This window comes from Neopelma chrysocephalum, unplaced genomic scaffold (assembly GCF_003984885.1).
Source record: "Neopelma chrysocephalum unplaced genomic scaffold, ASM398488v2 Primary Assembly neopelma1_119, whole genome shotgun sequence".
NCBI lineage: Eukaryota > Metazoa > Chordata > Aves > Passeriformes > Pipridae > Neopelma > Neopelma chrysocephalum.
This window is the reverse complement of record NW_020897781.1, coordinates 4,204,689-4,227,490: the sequence shown is the minus strand read 5'-3', so window position 1 is coordinate 4,227,490 and position 22,802 is coordinate 4,204,689. Positions and strand designations below refer to the sequence as shown.

Sequence of the window (22,802 nt, the reverse complement as noted above, 5' to 3'; positions counted from 1 at the left end):
CCGCGCCCGGGGCCGCCACAGCGCCCATGGACGGCACAGCCCCGCTGAGCCCGGCCCGGCCCGGGCGGGCCCCGCTCCGCTCCCGCAGCGCAGGCGCCGGGCCCTGTCCCCGCCCCGGCCCGCCCCTCGCTCTGCGCTCCCCGGGACCGCCCTCGGCGGCGAAGGACGCGGGGCCGAAGGCAAAGGCAAGGCGGGGACCGGGAGAGGCCCGGCCGTGGCGCGGGAATGGGGGCGAAACCGGCGGGAGGTGGTGGGGGCGGCGGGTTCGGGAACCCCGCGGGCGCTGTCCTTGCGGAGCGCGGGCACCGCGGCCGGGACCGCTGGGGCAGCCCGGGAGGGAGCGGAGCGGGGCCCGCATCGGCGGCTGCTGCGGGCACAGCCTGTCAGCCATGCCGGGCACTGCCATCCATCCCGGGCACTGCCATTCCGGGCACTGCTGCCATCCATCCTGGGCACTGCCTTCCATCCCGGGTACTGCCATCCCGGTGCTGCCTCTTCGCGGCCGCAGATCTGCCTCGTCCCGGCGCTCCGGGGCCCCGGTTCTCTCCCCGCGCTCCACCTTGGCCGGGGACAGGATGGGGGAAGGCGTGTGGCAGAGGACGAGGTCAAATGTAAATTACTTTCCATTTATTTTGCATTAATGTGCATAAGCAATGCATAAACAGCAGTGCAGTGACTGTAAAGGTGGGTCAGCAGAGCTGTTGGTCGCCTGTCACATTTGCACACCGTGTCTGTGCACCCCAGTGCGGTACCCTGGAACGGGGATGCAGCTCCTGGGAAATAAAAGAATGCCACAGATCCCGCTCTGAGTGTTTTCAGTAGGAATTGATGAGGCATTTGTTTTGGAAGAAGGAAAAAACCCCTAAGTATCTGGTTCAAAATTTGCATACATGAATATTGCAAGAGCGCGTTTTTTGTGACACGAAAGGGACAGCTCGGCACGCACGGAACGCAGGGGGATGAGCATCTGCTCCCGGTAAATTGGGAGCAGGAACACCCGCCCAGGTGGGCTGTGACGCCCGGCTCCAGGCAATCCAAATCAATCCAAGTGCGCAGGCGGAGCGATGGTGGGGATGGTGAGGATGGTGAGGATGGTGAGCACATGACACCGCACGGGAGCTCTGGTAACGCTGCCGACTCCCAGCTCATTCCCTGGATTGGGAATAGTAATGAATGATACTGGTTCCCATTAAGCGAGTGCTGGAGGACGGGACAGTGTTTACCAGGAGCTGATTATGTTTATGTTCCTGCTTTAAAAATAGAACCACATTGGGAGGGTTTGGTTTGTTCCCAGCAGCTCCAGGACGTGGCGATGTCTGCGTTTGATACGCTGTGTCTTGCAAACCCAAAAGACTGGAGCCGTTTGAAGATTATGTAAAAATAAAGGTGCAGACACCCTTGAAAGAGAGGAATAATGGGACCAGGCATTCAAGAATATCCCTTATTGCTGCACAGAGAGACACAGCAGAAGGGAAGCCACAGCCACACCAATGAAAACCACAAAGGAATGGTAAAGTAAGGAAATTAATTTCTCTCTTTCTAGTTCCAGAACTGTCAAAATGCTGTAGATGAGTTAATAAGTGCCTGGCTGTACCGTTGAGATTGTCATCCTCTGCCCTGATCCACAGCAGTAGGAATGATTGTGCAGGATGATCACGCAGGTCACAAAGTCACAGAGGTGACTGCAGCAATGCTGGAGGCACAGGACGTAGTTTGATTCTTTTATAAGCTCTTGAATTTATGAAGTCAGGTTTTTTAAAAGACAAAATCTAACTATACTGACATAAAAACTGTGAAAACCAGATGCACATCCTGGCGAATTAACTGAACTGCAGTCATGCTAGATTAGACTGGGAGGGCACACTTTGTTTATTCCTGTTTTGAAATGGTATTTTAAAGCTTTTCTTTTTAAAATTAGCAATATTTCTTGTTTGTAGAACAGACACTGTTTTCTGATTCTTAGAGAATACATTGCTTTACTTATTCTGTGTGCTTACACAGGAATGTATCTGGTTTAATTGAGGAAATATATGTTTTAGCTTTAAGCTGCCCAGATCAGTAATGCCATTCCCTTTGCTCACATGTGAGTTTTTTCTCCTGCTAATATTGTCACAACCCCATTATAACATGAAATAGTGAGTTTTGTTTGTGCCTTTTGTAAAATAGTTTGTACTGGTAGGAGAATAGATATTATGCTCCCTGCTTACTTCCACTCCTTAACTTCAAAGGAATAATCCTTTACATTTTGTTCCCAGTATGCAAATGAGGAAGACAAGCAAAATTTGAGTTGCAGTTACCTTTCTATTGTACTTTATAATAAATTTTGTTAAATTGCAGTTTCAGGTACTATAGAAATCAGTAGTTAAATATCTGGTCTCTAATATCTATTCTTTATTATCCCCAAAACAATTTTGGGATACTCTGGCAGAGGATTCTATATAAGGGCTACATTCTATTATTATATCATCTGATAGAATTATTCACTATTGCATTAACAGTATTAATTAAAAATACAGTAGGGCATTAGTAGTATAAAAGTAAAAAGTGACCATGGCAGAGTTCTGGTGAACTTTAAGAATAGTGCAATCAATTCTCTTTTCTAAACTCAATTGCATTCTAAGCTTTCATTGCATTTCCTTTCTGATGGTCATATATGTTGCTATTTGTAAGTGATATTCTGTTTAATCCTTCATAGTTACAGCAATGGAAAAAGCCATCCGAGCACCAAAGGACTAAATAAACCAATTTCTTGTGTGAAATCTTCTCCTGGAAGATTAGGTAAAAATGTATCAAGTGCCATTGAAAAGGTAAAGAATCCCTTTTTTTAACATAAGAAGAGTACCTAGTTTAAGTCAGCTTCTTAATTACATCACATACTCTCATATCTCTTCAGATTTCCCCTGACACTCAAGATGGTAACCAACCAAATGTTCTTAAGAAGGGAAGAAACCAGCTGGACAGCAACACTCAGTCCAAAAGGTAGTTTTATGTTCAGATTATCTCTTTAATTTGTGGTCATTTCAGACTGGTTTATTAAATGCTTGTGATGAAATCATGGCTGCTGTGTTGTCCTTTTGACTTCACTGGCCCCAGAGTTCAGCATTTATGAGGACAACAAATCTAAGTTATCAATATGGAAACTTACTGTCCTGCCTTAGTGAATAAAATAAAATAAATCAGTAGTAGGCAGTGTTATCTCTACCAGCAAATATAAATTTTGCCTCAAGTTTCTGTGCCAGTTTTAGCTTCAGTCGTGTAAATCCCTGTCCTTGAAGGGGGTAGCAAGACCTTTGCAAACCGATGTTCCAAGAATTAACCATTCTGACAGCACATGATCATTCTTCTCATTCAGGATCCCGAGTGTTTGCCCATCACTGCACAGTGTGCAAGGACCAAAGAGGAGTCTCCCAGAAAGAAGGCAGAACGAATCTTTGCTGCACAGGATCCCTCCAAGCACAAAGGGCAGCACACAAGGAAACTTCTGTAGGGTTAAAGACGTCCCAGTGCAACATTTTTACTGCAGTAAAAAAGAACAGTTGGAAAAGAATCACGAAGAGCACGTTGCTGGAGCCAGTCCAGGGCCTTCAAAATGGCAAGAAGCATCTGTAGGTGAAATGTTTCTTGATTTTGAATCAGTACAAATTATTAAAGAAGATGCTGAAGATGATAGTGCCAGTGACCTCTCTGATTCAGAAAGGATTCCCATTCCCCCCTCGCCCTGCACTCCACCGGAACTCATTCTCCGAGCTGAAGAAATCGATCCGGATTGTTTGGAACATGTCCCTGAAATGGGCTTTAAAGAGTCAGAATATTACTACCCAGACTTCCTCCCACCCCCTTTCAACTCCTGGGACTTGAAGCAGCTGGCCATCTTTGTCCACGTGGAAGGGAAAACTGATTTCCGGCCGAAGCCAACGGGATTTCTGGAGAAGTACCTGGAGCGCCTGGTGCAGCTGGAGTGGCTGCAGATGCAGACGGTGCAGAACGAGAGGGGAAAGGCAGCCAAGGGCCGGCCCCAGACTGCTCCTGGCTCCACCCGTGCCCTGAAGAGCCCTGGCAAAGGCAAGGCATTTCTCAGCCCTGTGCCCAGCAGGCAAGTGGTGCCCCAGGATAGTGTTGCCAAGCTGCCCAGGAGCTGTTTGGGTCCCAGGGGGGATCCCCACTGGGAGGGAAGTCACCAGTTACATTCTCATCCAGGTCACTTGAGGCTGTCGGAGAGAATGGGATGTGCAGCACCTTCTCAGAGACAGGCTGGTGATGCGAGGAGTGAACTGAAAAAGAAACCAGCTGCAAAGCAACAGCTGCTCAACCTGCAGCCCTCCGAGAACGGCTCTAAAATCCAAAGTGTTGGTAATATCAGACCCCCCAAGCAAAGCCCAGCGTTCCACGGTGCAGCTGCTCCCATCAAAGGCTTCAAAACATACATGAGCACAAATCCAAAGAAAAACGGCAATGCCAGCAGTTATGTTCCTCCTAAAAAACCAACGGGGGACAGGAAAATCAAAACAAATGGCACGAAGCAAACGTCACACAAATTCAAGTGAAGGAGAATTCATTAGGAAACGTTGCTGCTTTTGGCCGATGTGGGAGGGTTTTCTTCGTAGGAAGATCCTGAGAAAATATGATCTTGATTCCGAGGCAGCACTCTTCATTTCTGTACATTTGATCTTAAGCCAGCAAGGCCAGCAGGAAATTTTTTCCCTGAAGGCAAGTGTCTTCCATTGGTCTTTCCTCCAAAATATTTACAACTGCTCAATGAAGGTAACAATAGCACAGGGGGAAGTTTAGAGAAATATATATTTGCACCAGTCTGTTGAAGGCTGTGGTGTTCCTTGTGCTCACCATGGTATTTTTGAGGGAATAGGGTCCATGCTCTTTTTTTCTTGCTGTTTTATGAGGCAGGTTTGATGGTGGTGTTTTCTGATGGAAAGGGCTCAGCTGTTTTATGTAAAATAATGGAGCCTGCTATCTATGCAAAGCCAACTCTAATTCTTCACAGAAGATGATGAATTGGATTTTTTTGATGAAATAGATGCTATTTTTTTGAGAAGAAGAAGAACGGAGATAATGTTTTGAAATATTTTAATGCAGAAAGGATCTTTTTAAGACAAAATATTAGGGAGCAGACAGCTTCAATAGTTACAGATTAAGAAAATGGAATGTGTATTTTTATACCTGGAATCTTCACTGTGTTTACAGAGGCTGTCCTGGAAGTTCATTTTGTAAGTCTTGATGCTTTTTGTCTTTAGAGGAAATGACCAAATTTCAAATTGCACATGGATATATTTGAGTAATGCAAAGTGAGGGTATTACCAGAGACTGTGTGGCCTAATTTGCAGAACTGGTGACCTCTCAAAATCTAAAAAATAAACTCCTAGGGGAAGAATTTAAAGGGTATTTTAAGGTCAAGTAAAGATACATTTTGATACAGAAGATACCGATTTTCAGTCACCCAAGATGACTGTTATTTATCCCATGGTCCAGTCTAGCTTGGCTTCTTGTTTCAAGGTTTACTGAGGTGACATGGGGAAATATCCTACAGAAGAAAGTTGTACAACCAGGATTGGGTCCTGTCCTTGGACCCTCTGGCTTCTCTTGTGTCTGTGAGATACAAGAGAATACAAAGGACAGTTCAGACAGTTCATCTGTTACAATTCCAACTCAGTCACAGCAGCTGGGGACATGATCTTATTTAAATTAAATTCTAGAGGATGTTTTGTATTTTCATTTAAAAATGCAATCTTGGTCAGCATTAAATTCACCCTCAGCCACCCAGTTACAGTGTTCATGAGCAGTGAGCTGAGGTCTGATGGACCAGATCCTACAAGTGGATCCTTCACATTGTAATAGAAAACAGAAAAAGTAGCAAATACTAAAGAGTACATTGTGTATATAGCTAAATTGCACTTCTCTCGGTGAGCTCATCTTGGTTTTAAGATGCTTAGCTGTTTCTATTCTTCATTGTGCCTACCAGATCTTCAGCTTTGTAAAATTTCAAAGCATGGATTTATATATAGGTAGTTTAAAATGTGAGAATCTTAATAAATGTAGTAATAAACTAGAGTATTTTACAGTACATAAAAACATTGCTCAGGAATAGTCTTAAGAAATATTTTTAGTGGTTTTTTTTCCTAGTCTGCTGGAGACCAAATGTGAAATTTTAAATTGATAAAGGAAACAAATATAATGGTATCACGTTTCCAGATTCAGTATTTGTGAAATTACAGTTAAAATGAATTGTAGTTGCATGTACATTGAGCTCTATGCAATTAAAGTGACACTTAATCTGACATGCTCAAAGATCCAATAAATTGGCTTGTCTCAGAGGTGGGATGGACTCAGAGGGTGGAACTGAACACCAGCAGCTACAGAGGACCAGCACATCCCATTGTCACTGTTTCACCCTTTTGTTTTGGCCCAGCCTCATCACTTATTTCAGCTTTTTTAGATGAAAAGTTCCTGCATCCAATGCTTCTATTTCAAGCTCTGGCCCAGTTTTACAAGCCTGCCTTAGTCGAGTTTTCCTGATTCACAATCACAGCAGTGAAAGGTCGAGCTGCTCTTGCCAATGAGCAGGAGTTCAGTGCACTGTTCTAAGCACAAAAAACGGGCAGGATCCAGGCAATAATCAGAATAGCAGGTTTTTAAACAAATTCTGTTAGGTGCAGTCATTAATTTAGCATGTTGTTACAGCACTGAATATTAGTGTATGCTAAATTTTCCTATGAAACCTTCCTGTGTATTGATGCTTTCCTGGGTTCTGAGGAGGGCATGTGGATACAGGCACATTTTGCATGATCACTGCTTAAAGAATAAATAAGCAACATTTCAATCAGAAACCAGATCAAAGGTGATTGGCACTGAGAAAAGTTTGTTATCACAGAGGTAGGAAAGTTTTGTTTTAGTGTAGTGCTTTGTGATCTGGTGGACATCAGGCTGTTGTTGGAGATAAAAAGTGAAGGAGGTGGAGATGGTGATGCCACTTCAAATAAATCTGAATACTTGCTCATCATTCAGCTGGGTGTGATCTGGCCAAGTAAGTTTGTCTCACATGATGATCACATCAATCTAATTTCTGTTCCCTGATTTGATACTTCTATAGTTGTCTTTATTCACACACAGTAGAAATTCTGTGTTTGCCTCAACAAACAGCTCTTGGCCTGAGCAGACCTGCAAGGGTTAGGCTTTATCCTGTTTCCACTTTAACTTGACTGTGTTCTGGGTCTACAAATAAAAAGAGCTCTTTTTGTGAAGAGGAATATGGTTTATGCTTCCTTCATTTTGTATTGATGTATATTGTCTTTAGAAGCACTTCTGAATATAGCAGAAGATTTTATTCCATCAAATACATTCAGTTTAAAATTATTTAATTAAGATACATCCACAGCATAGTGTGTGGCTATTATTTTTTTTACTATCTTTAGCAATAGGATCATCTGTATGTCTAAGCCTGGCACTGGTGATGCTTCTTGAAGAACGAGTTGCTGGGATGTGAGATATTTAAACAGAGAGATTTATTTTTTTTGCTAGAGGATGTCAGGGTTTAATGTTCTGCAGTGTTACCTACAGAATAAATATGCTCAGGTTGCATTTTAGATGAACAGCCAGATTGTCCTTCAGTTACACAACTATAAACTCTGAACAGCTCAGTTGTTTTCAATGAAATTACCCTGTTACAAAGGTGTGAACAGAGTTTTACTCCAATGTGTATAAACTGCTTTTCTTAGTAGTGCTAAACTGTATTTTTAATGTATCACACAAAGAAATGTAAAGCAATACTGTTTTTTCTCTTGACACGTTTCTTTTTTCTGCATTACTTGCATCTCATATTGTGGTCAGTTAAAAGTTTTACCTCCTCTGCACCATAATCCCATTACTGCTCATGTCCTTTCTGTGTTTCATTTATTGTTTGAGGTAATTTTATCTTGTATTTGCTATTTAAAGGATCTTGGTAGAAGTTTGAGAGGATTTTGGCAGTTTTTTCAGTCAGTCTGTGACACCCTTTCTTGGAGCTGATATTATAGTTGAAATTTCTGCAGAATGAAATTGCCTAGAATGTACTATTTTTTGCCTTATTTTAAAGGTATTGAGCCTTTGTTGCTCCCATTGCATCGGTTGTTTTTCATCTGAAAAATAAACAGACCACTCTGGAAGGACTGAACTCGATTAACTGAGTGTTTGCAGCCCAGCTTTTGATGTTGATAATCATGTATTGTTATTTATTTGAACTTTTGGTGAATATTTTTGCTAGCAATTTCATTGGGAGGTGATCTTGTAATTCAGAGTTACTGTATATTTGCTACATTAAAAGTGAGATACTGCCTGTTTGGTACTGAGTTGTATTTTTTCCATCATCCTCGAGGTGGCATCTCGGGATCATTCTTTGGGAGAATTCCTGTCCTGCAGGATGGAGCTGGAGCTCAGCACATCTCAGCTCTTGCTCTGATGACCAAGTGAGGTCATAAAAATACAAGTATTTCTACTCCACCTGGCAGTCACTTCTGTCTTGGCTGTGTTAAGGCATCATAATAGGTGCAAATAATAGGAAAAACTTACTTCATCACATCCATACCTTTTTTTAAATGCACTGATGAGTAAGTTTAACATTTTCTGTTATAATCTGCAGGACACAGAACATGATCCAAAGAGCAGCAAAGCCGTGGGTGGATTCATACAGAGAATCACATTCTGATATTTCTGATATCCACGGATATGTATAACTTAATTTCACACACTGTCCATATGTTCAGTTGAGACTCATCAAGAGGAAAATGAAGGGAGAGAGATTGAAAGGGGGAGAATGGCATTACCTCTTGGTCAAAAATCCCTTTCCATTGCTGTTCCTATAATCTTCATGTTAAGCTTTACAAAACCCCTCTGTGACATACCACACAAGAACTGTACAAGCAGAACATTCTTGCTGTTTGAGATTTTCCTGATGTCTGACCCATCCAGTCCTGCACTGCTGGTCAAGCCTGTTACAGGTATCTGTGAGCCTCAGAAGATCCCTGCCTGCCTTCCTCCCCACACTCACTGCTGCTCAAAACATTGGGGCTTATTTGACACGTATTTTTTCTTGCCTGAACAGCAGATCAGTTCTTTTCTAAGTCTTCCTTTCACGCCTTCCAGGACTTTATATTATATCTTTTCCAGTTCTAAAAGAGAATAAACATTATGCCCAGTAAAAGCAGCACAGGAGAATGGAAAATGCTGTAAGAGCTATTTCCAAAGCCAGGACCTTCCCCATACTCTCTGCCACTCTCTGTCTTCTTTTTGCGTGATTTTACAAGACTTAATTTTTAATTTCCTGCTTCTTTATGTAGTTTTATGTGAAAGGTATTTTTCAGCCCCTGGGTGGGAAGTTCAGCCTCAGGTACACGGCTTCACCCCGGTGTGATGGCTTTTCAGCACAACAGGGCACTCTGGTGGTGTTTATCTCAGCTTTCAAATAAGCTACTCTTGTTTCAAAATCCGAGGTCACAGAAACTCCTGGGCGTGGCAGATAAAACCAGCTTCCATTGAATATAAAGCTTCTGTTTATTTTCTGCAGATAACTAAGTTCTTAAGAAATGGCAAAACAAGGCACGTGTTTACCTTTATTGCCTCCATGGCCCATTTATTGGGTGTGGAAGTGGCAGCTGCAAACTGGCTGAAGGGAACCAACACCACGGGAGGATTGAGCTTTTCTTCTGGTCTAGTTTTACAGAAACAACAATTAATCTTCTTTCGCTTTGTGGGACGAGGCGGAAACGCTCCCAGGCCTCTGGGGCAGCTCCCGGGGCTGGTTTAAAGGCTTTGGGCCGTGGGAGCCGTCGCACAACGTTCCACGGCCCCGGCTCTGCTGCACCGGGGTGCTCCCACCTCCCACAGCACGACCTTCCCAGGCTCCTCATGGTCCCACTGCTCCCCATGGAGCTGCTCCTCATCCTGCTGCTCCTGCAGGTGGGTGTGGGTGGGGATGTGGGGAGGGATCCGGTCGCACGGGGGGCATGGAGTGAGGATGGAGCCAGGATCTGCAACAGGATGGGCAGAAAATGGACACTGAACATTCCACCTACTAATGAGGAAGGACTTTACTGTGTGGGTGACTGAGCATTGGAACAGGCTGCCCAGAGAGGTGATCCTGGAGATACTCTGGACACAATCCTGAGTAAGCAGCAAGCCTGACAGAGTTCCAGAAGCATTTGGACAATGCTCTCAGGCTCATGGTGTGATTCTTGGGGATGGTCCTTTGCAGGGATAAGAGTTGGACTTGATGATCCTTGTGGGTCCCTTCCAACTCAGCATATTCTGTGGTTCTGTGAATGTGCTTGAGGGGACCTGTTTGAGCAAGGAGGCTGAACTAGATGACCTCCAGTGGTTCCTTCCAACCTTAACCACTCTGTGTGATTGGGATTCTGTTTGTCCTTGTGTGGTACCTCCAAGACAGGCGGCTCCTCTGTCCCAGGAACTGGGTTCAGGTCTCCAGGGAGGGGGTTTCCAGGGGTGGGGACCCTCTGCTCCTCCTGCTTTGGATACTGGAGCACTCACAGCTGGCCGAGCACACCGGTGCCCAGTGGTGACCCTGCTGTGTTAATCATCCCTCCAGTAATTCAGTGGCATTTCCATGAGTCTTTCTGTGGGATTTGTGGTCCTGTCCTGGGTTGTTCCTTTCTAGCAGTGCCTGTGGCTGGAATGTATAAAGCACTGCCCTGAGCCATTGCTGTGCAGGAGCACACAGAGGAGGGGAAGAAACCATAAAATACACACTTAAAACTTCCAAAATATTTAAAAGTGTTGCATGTACCCAAAGGGTAAAACAGCTTCTTCAGGGGTTCTAGCAGAGCTGAACCAGGAGCAAAGCTAATAAAGATGACTTGCAAGTGCTGAGTTGAAGCCTTGCCTGCTGTTTTTACATCACAGAGCTTTTCCCTGGATATACAACAGCTTCTGAGTAACTCTGAGGCATTACTGGTGATCCCTGCTTCTTGGCAGGTGTATAACCATGGCAAGTTTAGAAGTATTTTGTTTCTTCAAAAGTAAGTCATGGGGTAAAGGCCTGATCTTCTCCCGAGCCTGGGCAGGCAGAGACCTGTTCCATTTTTGGAAACAATTGATGGGATAAGTCATAAACCCCAAGATTTCTGAAGAAAGGGAGAAATCTCTGAGTTATCTGTGAGCTAACAGCATTAGTGTAATTTGAGCATGGTCACGGTCCTTTGAGGTGAAAGATTTCCAGGATAAAGTGTTTGAAGCTGGTGCAGGAAGCTTGTGTTATGAAAGGGCAAATCCTGCTGATATGGGTGTAATAACCATTCTCACTAATTTATTTTTCTTATCTGGATCAGAGACTTTTGTGCAGTGTTCACCTTCTGCTAAATCAGCTTGGAACACCTTGAGTCACACCTGAGGCCCTGAAATACTCCCCAGACTTAACTCTTTTTTCCAGAAGTAGGTTTATGTCCTGTCAACACCAGGCAACTTCTAAAGGAGCCCAAGACACAGAGACAGGGTTATTAAAAAGTAGAGATACTTGGTTTGAGAAAAGCCCTAGAGATGATGCCATGGACTGATGTCTGAGTGGATGATTTTACATTTCTGGCACTGGCCTCAGCTGACCAGAGGAATTATATCCCAGCTCTCACGTGAATCATTTGGAATGGGATAGATGACATTTGTGGAGTTTCCAGGGTTAGATACAATTCAATACAATACTGTCAAAACTGGATCAATATGTTTCTGTGAAGGCAAACTCCTCCTACACAACATTTCAGTGTTTCTCACAATCACTTTTCTTTTCTCACAAGGTTACTGCTGCCAACAGTTTTTCTCGTGAAATTGAAAATTCCAGTTTAAGACAAGCCACCCGAGGGAAGAGCACTCAGGTTTGTAGTCAATATTATGTAATAACAGCCACACAACAGCTGATGGGTGAACTAGGACACTGAACACACTTCTTTATCCAACAGTGGGTGGGTTCTTACGAGCTGGACAGTCTGCGTCCTCTCCAGCGCACAAAAAGGACCTGGGTTATCACCACCATTGATGTTCAAGAGGAGGACAAAGGACCATTCCCCAAATACGCTGGACAGGTACAACCTTTTAAGAAAAATTCTTCTTGAATAGTCATTACTTACTCACCACGGGTTGTACAATAAAATACCACAGGGAGGAGAGGGCAAGAATTGTGCACTAAACAGCAAGTTTTTAAAAAGCTGCCTTGTTCAAAGTTGTCTGATTTCCACAGAGCTGGGTAGAACTGGGAGGGGGCAGGGGTATGCTGCTCCTTCCCATGGGAAGCTGCAGGGACACGCAGGGGAAAGAACATTCTGGAAAGGGAGGGGTAAGAGGATCATGGCCCAGAGCTGTGCAGAGGGGTGGTGCTGCAGCCCAGAAAGCTGTTGGGCTGGGTGAGACCAAGCCTGCAAGCAAGGCCCATCTGCAAAGAGAAGGTGGGCACAAAGAGGACTGGTCCTAAGTATTTTATATTTCTGTTCCATCTCCCCTGCTCACATTGCGTTGTTCTACTTCTCTTTTCAAAAGCTATTCAATAAAAAATCATTCAATACATCACTAAAATATTTAATCAGTGGACCTGGGGTAGATGAACCTCCAGAGGTTGGATTGTTTTCCATAGAAGATGATGTGAATGGACACGTGTACGTACATCGCACCATCGACAGGGAGAAGACCCCAACTTTTCTGGTAATGCACTTTAAATGAAGACTTTAAACTGTTTGCAAAGGTTGATTGATTTTTCCTGACTAAATCCTTCACAAGAATAAGACACACCTATGTTAATATTGTGTGTTTTTATAACCTTTGTTTTTATCTTGAACCTATATGTAAGTGCTGAATTGATTGGCTCAGCAGAGACCAGTAACTTCCTCATCACTCAGGATTCTAAATCTCTTTTTTTGGAACGTCCATAAATATCCATACACTTCTTTTTTTTTTCTTTTTGGTATGATCCTTGATCATAACCTAAAACTTTAGAGGCTGTCCTGAAATTCAAAGTATGCTACAGCTATATGGCCAGAACACTGAGTTTTAAACACAGAACCTCCTGATCAGGAGGATGGAGACAAAAAAAATCTAAATAATCCTGGAGGAGCTGCAAAGATGTATTGCTGTAACTTTATGTAAGAGGAAGCATATGTTTCTCCTTAAAAAGCAGAAAAGTGTTCATAAGCAGTAACTGTAATGAAAGAAATGTGGTAATGTGATGAATGAAATATGGGAGTGTGGGTTTGTTTTCCTCTTGCAAAAAAATTTTTCAGTTGTGATCTCCTTATGTTTATTCTGTGGTGATTCCTATTTGTGTCTCTGTGGATTAACTGTACCCAAATCATAGCTTTTCATGTGGTTTTCTGTGCAAGGTCTTGCCTTTCATAATGAAAAGATAAATTCTGGAGAGCTTTGCAATCACCATCACTGCACACAACTGTTCAAGGCTTGGTTTTAAAGCACAATTAAGTTTAGCAAAGGAGGATTCAGCCTTCAGAGTTGAATCCCCTGCACATCCATGAGTGTGGAACCAAAATATCCTAGAAATGCAGCTGAAGAAAACTGAACACATTCCTTAAATAAATACTGCAGAACTGGGAAGCAAAGGTGAAAACCTTCTTCTGTCTGGACCCAGGGGTATTTATGTATTTTCTTTAGGCAGCCATTTTCAATAATCCAGATTCTGCTCCTGAAAAAAATAATCTTCTTTTACTTTAAAAAATATTCTTTGATGCTCAGGATGATCATTATGAATCTGCTACCTTTGTAAGGTGAAATAATGACTTAAGCATGTGCCTGAAAGCCAGTGTTAGTAAAATTTGGCTGAAGCAGCTTCAAAATTGCAAGTTTTTTGTTCTGTTTGATATCTAAACGGTACTGTTCAGCCCATTCTCATATCTGGGTTGCTGTACACGTAGATACGTTTCGATATTGAGGACAGAGAAACTGGGGAGCCACTGGACCGCCCTTTATATTTCAAGATAAAGGTCAAAGATATTAATGACAATGCACCTGAGTTTTGCAAGGAGGAATATAGCATTACAATAGGAGAGGACCACAGGAAAGGTAAGTGCTTCCCAAACAAGGGGTACTGCTCCCTTCTTAATTCCTTCATTGTTTTTATCCCTTTCTTACTAAATCTGTTCTTCTCCCTACTTTTACTTAAACACTCCTGGATTTGGGGGCTACCTCTGTGTTTTAACCTCATGTTTGATTAACCTCAGTGTCCATTAGCATAATGTTGGAGACATTCTGGAAAAACTTCCCATGTATTTCTTCTTATCTACAAGCCAAGACGTTGGCAGGTTGATCTGAACTGTAGATCTGGAACCTGCACATGCCCCTTGCTTCACAGAAGGTGGTCAGACACTGTTAAGGAATACAAAGACTTAGTCTGGGTGTGTAGTGGGCATGGTGTCAACTCCTCAGAAGTTGGCATAATAAAACTAATAAATGTTTTTTATAAAATAAAATCAGGAGTGTGGCACTAAGTGTTTGAGGTGGATTTGCCCCCCAAATGAAATGGTAGGGGCCGGAGTCTTTCCAGGGATAACCATAGCCACAGAAGTTACAGATTGTCCTAGGACTTGTGTGTTTAAGAGCCTGCACACAGGCCTGAAAAACTCCATGCTGAGATTAAACACTTCTATTAATATCCGGATTTTTCTTCCTAGATGAGCCAGTTTTCCAAGTCACAGCCTTGGACAAAGACGAAGTCGGCACTGCGAATTCCCAGGTGTCCTATTCTATAAGTATGCAAATGCCCACTGCAGATGGATTCACATTTGATATTGATCCTACCACAGGATCAATACTTCTGTCAAGATGCCTGGATTATCAGGTGATGTATATTTGGCAGTTTCTCATAATTTAATGCATGATACGTGTTCATTACACGGTTACCAGGTATAAGGAGAGTCTCACATCCAGCTTTGTAGCTGTGACTGGCAAAATGTGGGAACTGCTTCTGCACTGATTTTGGAATTTCCTTGTTTCTGTTTTTCAGACTGCCAACTCTTTCAAACTTTTGGTTAAAGCCAGTGACCAGGGAAGTCCCCAGCTGTCATCTACTGCAACAGTGAATGTAGCTGTTGAAGATGCAAACAACCACCTCCCTGTGTTTGCTAGTGACAGTGTAAGGAAAAACATCATTCCTTCACTGGGCCTTTCTAAATTCATTTCAGTCCTTCAAACTGCTCAATGCACTCAGCAGTGGAAATGGGAACTCTCGGACACTTGCAGCATTAGGCCAAAACATGTGCAAATGAGATTTATGTGTCAGAAGAAATATTGCTTAAAATGTGGGCAGTGACAAACTTCCTTAGTTTTCTGTGTGTGGCACCAGAAGGTTTTGTCTCACTGGTAGCAGAAGGAAGGTGACAGACTAACATCTGTCTAACATCTGGGAAGGTTAGGTGCTGGTTGCCCAGAGAAGTGGTGGATTCCCCATCCCTGGAAATGCTCAAGACCAGGTTGGGGCTTTGAACAACCTGGTCTAGTGGAAGGTGTCCCTGCCCATGGCAGAGAGTGGGAACTAAATGGCATTTAAGGTCCCTTTCAACTCAAACCATTCTATGATTACGATCTACTCTATTTTACAATCTACTAAATTAATTATCCCAGCCAAAACCAGCCCTTGCATGCAGAGTGCTGAGTCAGGCAAGCCCTGGTATGTGTAAATATTTGGAGTTGTAGATGGTAAGAATGGATACCAGGTTACAACAGTGTGTACAAAGTCACCTACAAAAGCAAACGTGTTCACCAGTGTGTTACCATAGTAGGCCTCCTACCCTCGGAGGGGTGTTTGGAAGATCTGAGGGAACAAAATTAAATAACCTCTGAAAACAAGAAGTCTGTGCTTCATCAGCATTAACTCCAATCTAGTCAAATTCTGAGCCTTCTCACAGCTGGGATTTGCTCCCTCTATCTGAGTACATGGATCATCCTTCACTGCATTCTGAAAAGTTCTGATACAAGGACAGTGCTGTTTATATAGTATAAGGCAAGAGTCTGAACTTTCAGCTCTCAATCAGTGACAAATTTATATTAAGAAATAAAGATGAACAAATTGCATTTTATTACGATCTCATCACTCCTTAGGTGATTTCATTTGCATTTCTCAGCCTGTCTTTGGAGTCCTAGTTAGGCAAGCTGGTGGCAACATTGCACCATCAAAAGCTTAAACCATTGTGAAGAGATTACCCAAAATAAGTAAATAAATATCCATATTTTCTTGTTTTCCTCCCAGTATCAGCTACAGGTTTCAGCAGGACAAGAACATCCAGCTGTATTACGGCTCCAAGTGCAAGATAAAGACTCTCCCAACACTCCAGCTTGGAGAGCAAAATACAGAGTAGCAAAGGGCAATGAGAAGGAGCAGTTTGCCATTGAGACAGATCCAGACACAAATGAGGGCATTTTGAGTATTATCAAGGTAAGGAGCAGTGACATGGCAACATGTAGTGTGGCCAATCTGATTATGAGATCAGTAACTCAGTGTTTTAGCTGAGCCTCACCTCTGAGTTCCAGGTAACCTGCGGTGAGTGCCAAGCCAAAGGTGAGAAATGCTAATCACATTTTGTCTGTGGTTTTCAGCCTCTCAACTATGAAAGCGACTCTGAGATGAGACTTGTCATTTCTGTGGCAAATGAAGAACCTTTCTTCTTGTGTAAAAATGGCATTGTGATGACCTCAGACCTAGAATCCACCAACACAACAGTGAACATCAAGGTCATACAGTCACAACGTGCTCCTAAGTTCCATCCTCCGCTACTTATTGTCCAAAAAGAAGATTCAATGAAGCCTGGGAGGGTATTTAGAAAGTATCCTGCCACATATCCAGATGATGTGCCAAGTAAGATAAAGTAAGTGGAGATGTTCTAATTCTCAGAATAAGAAAAAGTTTAGGAATTTAAAGATGTTTTCAAGTTTAGTTTGGTACCCAAAATCCACTGAAAATCAAAACTAATTTTCCCCTTTCCTGTTCAGATATGACCTAGCCCATGACCCAGATGGTTGGCTGAGAGTGGATGAGGATTCTGGAGTTCTTACTGTGGCAAAAGACTTTGATGAAGCATCCCCTTTTGTGAACAACAGCCTGTACACCATTATTGTTCAAGCTACTGCTCAGGGTAAGCAGCCAGTCAGAAAATAGTCCAGCAGTATTTGGATAATAGAACACCCTGATGTTTGAAACTTGTGTTATGTGTGACTAGCAGGATAAACCACAAAGATCCTGCCAATGAATGGTGTTTGTCAGTGCCCAGTTGTGAGGGTTTTTCTGTTTCCTTTGCTCCTGTCCAGGCTCTCCACCACAGACTGGCACTGGCACAATCCTGCTTTACTTGTCTGACATTAATGACCGTATGCCATCATTACTGGCTCCCTCTTTGGATGTGTGTGACAAAGAAAAAAGGACAGCTCTCATTGTACAAGCTAAACCTGCTCTGGTTCATGGACTTTGGGGGCCGTTTACATTTGAGCTGGATGAGGACTCAGAAGATGTGAAGCGTAACTGGACTTTAGGAAGGAACTTTGGTGAGTTCTTCCTTTCATGTCCTTCATGAGAAGTCTGTTGCCAGTTGTGTACCCTCTATTGCTTCACTGCCTCTTACCTTTATAGTTTGTCACTGATGAGTCTCAATGAGACTGAAAGGACGTGGAAGAGCAGCTTTCAAAATATGAAGTTGCGGCAATTTGAAAAAAAATTACATTAGTCTTCCTCTCTGCTGAGGACAGGACCAGAAGCAATGAGCAGAAAGGGGGGTAGGAAGCTGAGGAACTACTTCTGCATTTGATTAATTACCTAATGAATTCTGAGGTTATCGGGGCAGCTGTGCCAGAATGCAGCAAGGCTGGGACAGTTCTCTGCCCAGAAGGGTCAGTGAGGTGATAAAGTGGGATGTAATTTTGTCCTATTTACTGTGGTTCCTTAAGACTGAAAGAAGTATCTTAAGTTGGGGTGCAAATGAGTTTCCCTTTGATTATCAACAGAAGGGACTGTAGAATATCAGACTTCTTTCTGTGAGTCTTGAAATAATTTGCTTGTCTTCTTTTTAGGGCAGTCAGTTGAACTTCTGATGTTAAGAAGCCTCCCACAAGGCAGCTACTCGGTGCCCATCATTGTTCAGGACAGGCAAGGATTTTCTACAAGGCAGAAGCAGCACATTAGGCTCTGCTTTTGTCCAGATGGACATACATGTAGAGATTCCCCAGTTCCACAAGCAGTGATGGGGCTTGGAGGCAGTGCCATTGGAATAATACTGATGGCTTCCTTATTAATACCGGGTAAGTAATTTATGTGTGCAGATTTTCTGTCATCAGCCCATTGGGTCTCATGCAATTGCAGCTCCTGAACTAAAATCTACTAAAATTATGATTATAGATTGTCTAGATGGTGACTGGAAAATGCAAATTGTCATTAAGCTGAACTCTATAGTACAATAAAGTAAATACTCTTGTTTGCATTGAATAAAATTCTATACTTGGCTTTTTTGACATTAACTGTGTACTGCCAAACTGGAATTAATGAATTCCTCTCATGGGGTTACACTTGTTCTAGAGCTGTACCAGCTCATGTTGGTTAATGCTGGAGAGATGAACTATGGATTCTTTATGAAGGAAAATGAATGGATTATCTGAGCACTATTGCTCTGGTTACCTGGGTGATCTGTTCTGTCTGCTGCTCAGTGCAGTGCTCTGTGCAAACAGCAGCTTGCCTGTTTGTAGCAGGCTCCCTGCTCCAGCCAAGCATTCCCTCTGCACAGCTGCACTGCTGGAGATTCCTGGGAGAGCTCTTTTGGAACTGGGCTGTGTCCCTCACCAATCCATGTGTTGAGCCATACCCATCTGTCCACAATGCCCATTTCCTTTCCCTTTCTTGTTTACACAGTTTCCAACATTCTACTTTGCCGGTGTCTCGGGCCAGGGTCTGAAAGCAAAGCCGTTTCCAACATTCTACTTTGCCGGTGTCTCGTGTCAAGGTCTAAAAGCAAAGCCATTGTTCCACCTCAGGAAGGTGAACAGACTTTAATCAGCTATAATGAAGAGAGCAGAAGTTCTTTTTCTGAGGTAAGTGTAAAAGCATGTATTCACATTACCCCACCAGTGCTGTGTGGCTGAACCTGCAACTAATCATCTCTGAAATTATGTTTCCTCTGGTTTTGGAATTGAGCAAAATAAAGAGGTTTTGCCACTAAGCCTATCTGGGAGTGGTGTTCTGCATGGACTGGATAATGCCAATCTGGGGACAGACTATCACCACTCCTGCCAGTTTTCAGTATCAGCAGGACCTTCCCAGGTGCCTCGTCCTGCTGGTGAATCAATAGATGGGAAGCACAGTATCTCTTGTCACACTAACACACACATAGCACTGTGTTCAACAAGGGACTAAATGGAAGTGAAAAATGGAATAGTCTGCAAAAGTGTGATCCTTCCCAGCCCAGTTCAGTTCCTTATTAACACCAGCCCTCTCCCTGTGTGCAGGCTAAGCTGGATATTACACACTCTGCTGCTCCAACACCTGTGTCTGTGGAGACTGGAAAAGAAGGGATTGCTGAGGTAACTGCCTGGTTCCTGATGTAAATGCCCTTTTTTATACCACAGACATTGGTATCCCAAGAATGAGGTCTGGTATTGTTAACAGTAGGAAGAGTAATACAATATCATTCAATTAGAAAATAAGGAAGCGTAATTTCTTCCAAAATTCTTATCACAGTACCTGAATTGATATGCACAAAATTTTATTCTGTCTAAAACATGCTGGTCAACAACTTCTACCTAACATACTGTAAAAGTGTGGGCAGGATTTATGAGTATTTTTGTGATTGTAAGATGTACTTCTGGGGTTTGAAGACTTCTGAGTTTTTTACTGTGGATTTTTGTATTATATTATCTTTTTGTTGTAAAGAATACCTGAAAGAAAATTATGGTCTACATCAGTGAGTGATTGCCATGTATTTTGTTTATAAGTACATAGGGATCACAAAGAGACTCTAAGAACAATCTGTGTCTTACAGCAGGCAAAGAAAATGTAAAATAGTCTTTTTTATATATGTGAGAACCCAATTCCTCAATCCTTAAGATCATAGTTAGGAGCTAGAATTCCCCATGTGATTTGAGGTCGTGTTTGGTGCCATTAATGAAAAGGAAATCATAAATTTAGAGGAAGAAAGAGGTTTAATTGCTGGAGATGATGAAGAATGCTGACAGTTGATGACTCCATGTATGCATGGAGAATGTATTCACAAGGAGAAACAGTTCCTGAACAGAATAAGCTGCAATTTAACTGAAGAAGGCAGCACAAGAGAAATGGATGCAGTAGAGAGAAAGATAATTGAACTTATTTGCATCTGAAAAAAGTATTAGGAGGTGATTTTATGCAGATCAAACCTCAGATCCTGTGTCTGTCTTCCAGAACTGCCTTTTCACTGATTACAAGACATTGCAAGCAAGACACCTGGATTACCTCATACAGAGAGTGGAAAAAACCCTGGGTCAGGTAAGAAATGAATGTTGAACTCCTCCTGTGTCAGGTTGGCTTTTAAGCATAGGAGAAAAGGCTCTCCACCCTGGACAGCTGCCATGGCTTCAGCTGCTCTCAGCCCACACCTCAGAAGCATCGAAAGCAAGGGATGTATTTGATGGGAAAACATTCAAGGCTCTTCCTTGTTGAAAATATCTTGTGTCTCAGACTTCTGGCTCCTTCTGCCTGGTCACCAGCAGTTACTGCAAGGCTGGGATCTGTCACCTTTAAAAGCTCTTTAGGATGGAGAAGTGGGGCTAAAATGCTTTCTCTGGCAGGGTTAAAGTTTGGTTGCCTGCTCTTGCCCTTCTGTGCCATCAGGGAAATTCTAATTCCTCTTGCCATGCCCTGTCTGAGCCCTGCATGCTCACAGGCCTGCCCTTCATGCCTCCTTGGCCAGATTCCATGCCAGGGCAGCTCTCTGGTGCAGGGCAGATCCAATGCCCTTTTCTGCCTCATTTGTACCCTGGGGGAAGTTCAGGCTCTGGAGCTTATTCAGCTGAGAGTTCTGTAAAACTTATCCTTGTCAGAGGAAGGAAGGGTCATACTCTTCTCTGTAACTTCCTGGCTCACCTTTCTGATTTGCATGCCATGAATTCCTTTAATTTTTAAAAGGGCAATAGGAGCTTCTGTGATGACTTGACTTGTTTGTTCCCTTCTTTAGAAACTGTATCACCAAACCACACTAGAAGATTCCAGGGACGTTGATGAACCTCGCAGATACTCTGAGGAAGGAGAACTAGAGCAAAGTGACTCCCCCTGCTCTGTCTCCATTGTCAGTGAAGACCTGCCTGTTGATTTTTTGAACACTCTGGGACCAAGGTTTTCTGCTCTGGAAGAAATCTGTCAGAAGAGACCTACATAATTCAATTAATTTCAGAATAATGGGACTACTTTATGGTTTTGCAAAGGCTTCTGGCAGGAGCACTGACAATTTCAGAAAAAAGAGCCATCTGTCCTTGAAAAGCTTTGCAGCATGTTTGCACCACAAAGACCTGGCCTTTTATTCCTCCTACCTGCACTGTCTGCACAAGGGCAGCCAAGAACGTGACATGTCTGGAGGGTTCACTCTGCAGAGATGATGGAAAGATTTTGGCATATTTGTGCCAATAGAAGATCTGATATTAAGGATCCTCAATTTAGTATGCAAAGTTAAAAACCCAGATCTACTAGGTTTGAAATTCCAGCCAAAGTCTCATATGGAAATAAGCCAGTTTTGAACAGAGAAGCCAATTACCTGTTGGGGCAGTAATATAGTCCTTTCTCCAGTAAATGTTCTCTTTTAAATCCAAGATTAACTTTTGCACAGTGCCATGATGATCTGACTTGACTTTTCTATCTATATGACCCTGGAACACCGAGGAGAAGGAACTTCTGCTCTCGTGTGACTGTACCCACACACGGACAGGAGAGGTCTGCACATCCTTCCTTCGAGCAGGAAAAGGCTCTTTTGGTCCTTGTGTGCTGTGCTGGCATCTGCTGGTTGTTGGGATTATGGCACTGCTGTAAACACTCAAAATGCTAAGAAATTGTTGGCAGACAAGATATGGTTATTCCTCTCCAAATGAGCCACAGGTGACTGTGAGGAGGAAATCCATGGGTTTCCTCAAGCACCGCTAATTAAACAGGGAAAATGATAAATAAGGGACAGTATCAAACTTCCCTATTAGGAAACCACAGGTGTGTTAGTTTTAAATTTTGAGGTTTGGACATGTCTGACTGAGTGTGATTGAGCAATGCTTGGTTATGGCACCAGGGCTGTTGTGTTACACTGCATGGATGAGGGAGAATAGCTCAGGACAGAGTATTCTGCCTTTAGGTGAGTTATACATGCAGTAAGTGGTGGAATCAGTCACAAATCTTACTTCTGTTCTGCTATAATTCTGTGTTGAAAGAAAAATGCTTTGCCTAAGGCAAGCACGAAGTCTGGTAGCCAAGACACTGGTTTTCTCTTTCAAAGTTTACTTAAACAATGCATTATGCTTTTGCTCGGATATTATTAACTAATAATTCAGGGCTGGAAACTTCAGTCAAGTGTGATAAAAGAATCTGGCTGACTGGCAGGCAGCTTACGTTTTCCTAAATGCCAGCAGCAAGATTTGTTTGCACAATAAATCGCTCCTGTGATAAACTGGCCTTAACCTATAATTCCAGGTGGAACACTTCAAGTCAGGTCAATGATTTGGCAGCACTGCTTATAACTGAGGTGATGTTTTTATTGCAAATGATAACCATACTGCTAAAATTAGAATTATGCTGTATTTTGCTATTTATTCTGAAAATTATGCAAGAT

The 22,802-nt window shown here is 42.9% G+C and overlaps 2 protein-coding genes across 3 annotated transcripts; both read left to right on the top strand.

Annotated features, from left to right (window-relative positions):
- Positions 1 to 1,298: 1,298 nt before the first annotated feature.
- Positions 1,299 to 8,332, top strand: FAM217B (family with sequence similarity 217 member B). 2 transcript variants are annotated; one of them, XM_027697456.1, is made up of 4 exons: positions 1,299 to 1,510; positions 2,696 to 2,807; positions 2,894 to 2,979; positions 3,353 to 8,332. In XM_027697456.1, the coding sequence occupies exons 1-4, from the start codon at positions 1,491 to 1,493 to the stop codon at positions 4,542 to 4,544; spliced, it is 1,410 nt and encodes a 469-aa protein (XP_027553257.1). In that variant the 5' UTR covers positions 1,299 to 1,490; the 3' UTR covers positions 4,545 to 8,332. The 2 variants fall into 2 exon arrangements, with proteins under 2 accessions (XP_027553257.1, XP_027553255.1); XM_027697454.1 differs by having other exon boundaries at positions 1,299 to 1,515.
- Positions 8,333 to 9,909: 1,577 nt separating this feature from the next.
- Positions 9,910 to 21,395, top strand: CDH26 (cadherin 26). The gene is made up of 15 exons (XM_027697489.1): positions 9,910 to 9,942; positions 11,787 to 11,864; positions 11,949 to 12,071; positions 12,523 to 12,684; positions 13,905 to 14,052; positions 14,661 to 14,827; positions 14,993 to 15,121; positions 16,235 to 16,420; positions 16,582 to 16,850; positions 16,975 to 17,117; positions 17,290 to 17,523; positions 18,046 to 18,273; positions 18,929 to 19,056; positions 20,402 to 20,485; positions 21,174 to 21,395. Exons 1-15 carry the CDS (start codon positions 9,910 to 9,912, stop codon positions 21,372 to 21,374), a joined length of 2,313 nt encoding a protein of 770 aa, XP_027553290.1. The 3' UTR covers positions 21,375 to 21,395.
- The last annotated feature ends 1,407 nt before the right edge of the window (positions 21,396 to 22,802 follow it).

What these genes read in the sequence shown, in the direction of transcription:
- FAM217B (XM_027697454.1), top strand. Translation starts at nt 1,415, where the DNA reads ATGGGACCAGGCATTCAAGAATATCCCTTATTGCTGCACAGAGAGACA. An exon ending in TATCAAGTGCCATTGAAAAG is followed by an intron (nt 2,808 to 2,893) that starts GTAAAGAATCCC and finishes ATATCTCTTCAG; the next exon opens with ATTTCCCCTGACACTCAAGA. An exon ending in AGCAACACTCAGTCCAAAAG is followed by an intron (nt 2,980 to 3,352) that starts GTAGTTTTATGT and finishes CTTCTCATTCAG; the next exon opens with GATCCCGAGTGTTTGCCCAT.
- CDH26 (XM_027697489.1), top strand. Translation starts at nt 9,910, where the DNA reads ATGGAGCTGCTCCTCATCCTGCTGCTCCTGCAG. An exon ending in TCATCCTGCTGCTCCTGCAG is followed by an intron (nt 9,943 to 11,786) that starts GTGGGTGTGGGT and finishes TTTTCTCACAAG; the next exon opens with GTTACTGCTGCCAACAGTTT. An exon ending in GCATTTTGAGTATTATCAAG is followed by an intron (nt 16,421 to 16,581) that starts GTAAGGAGCAGT and finishes TGTGGTTTTCAG; the next exon opens with CCTCTCAACTATGAAAGCGA.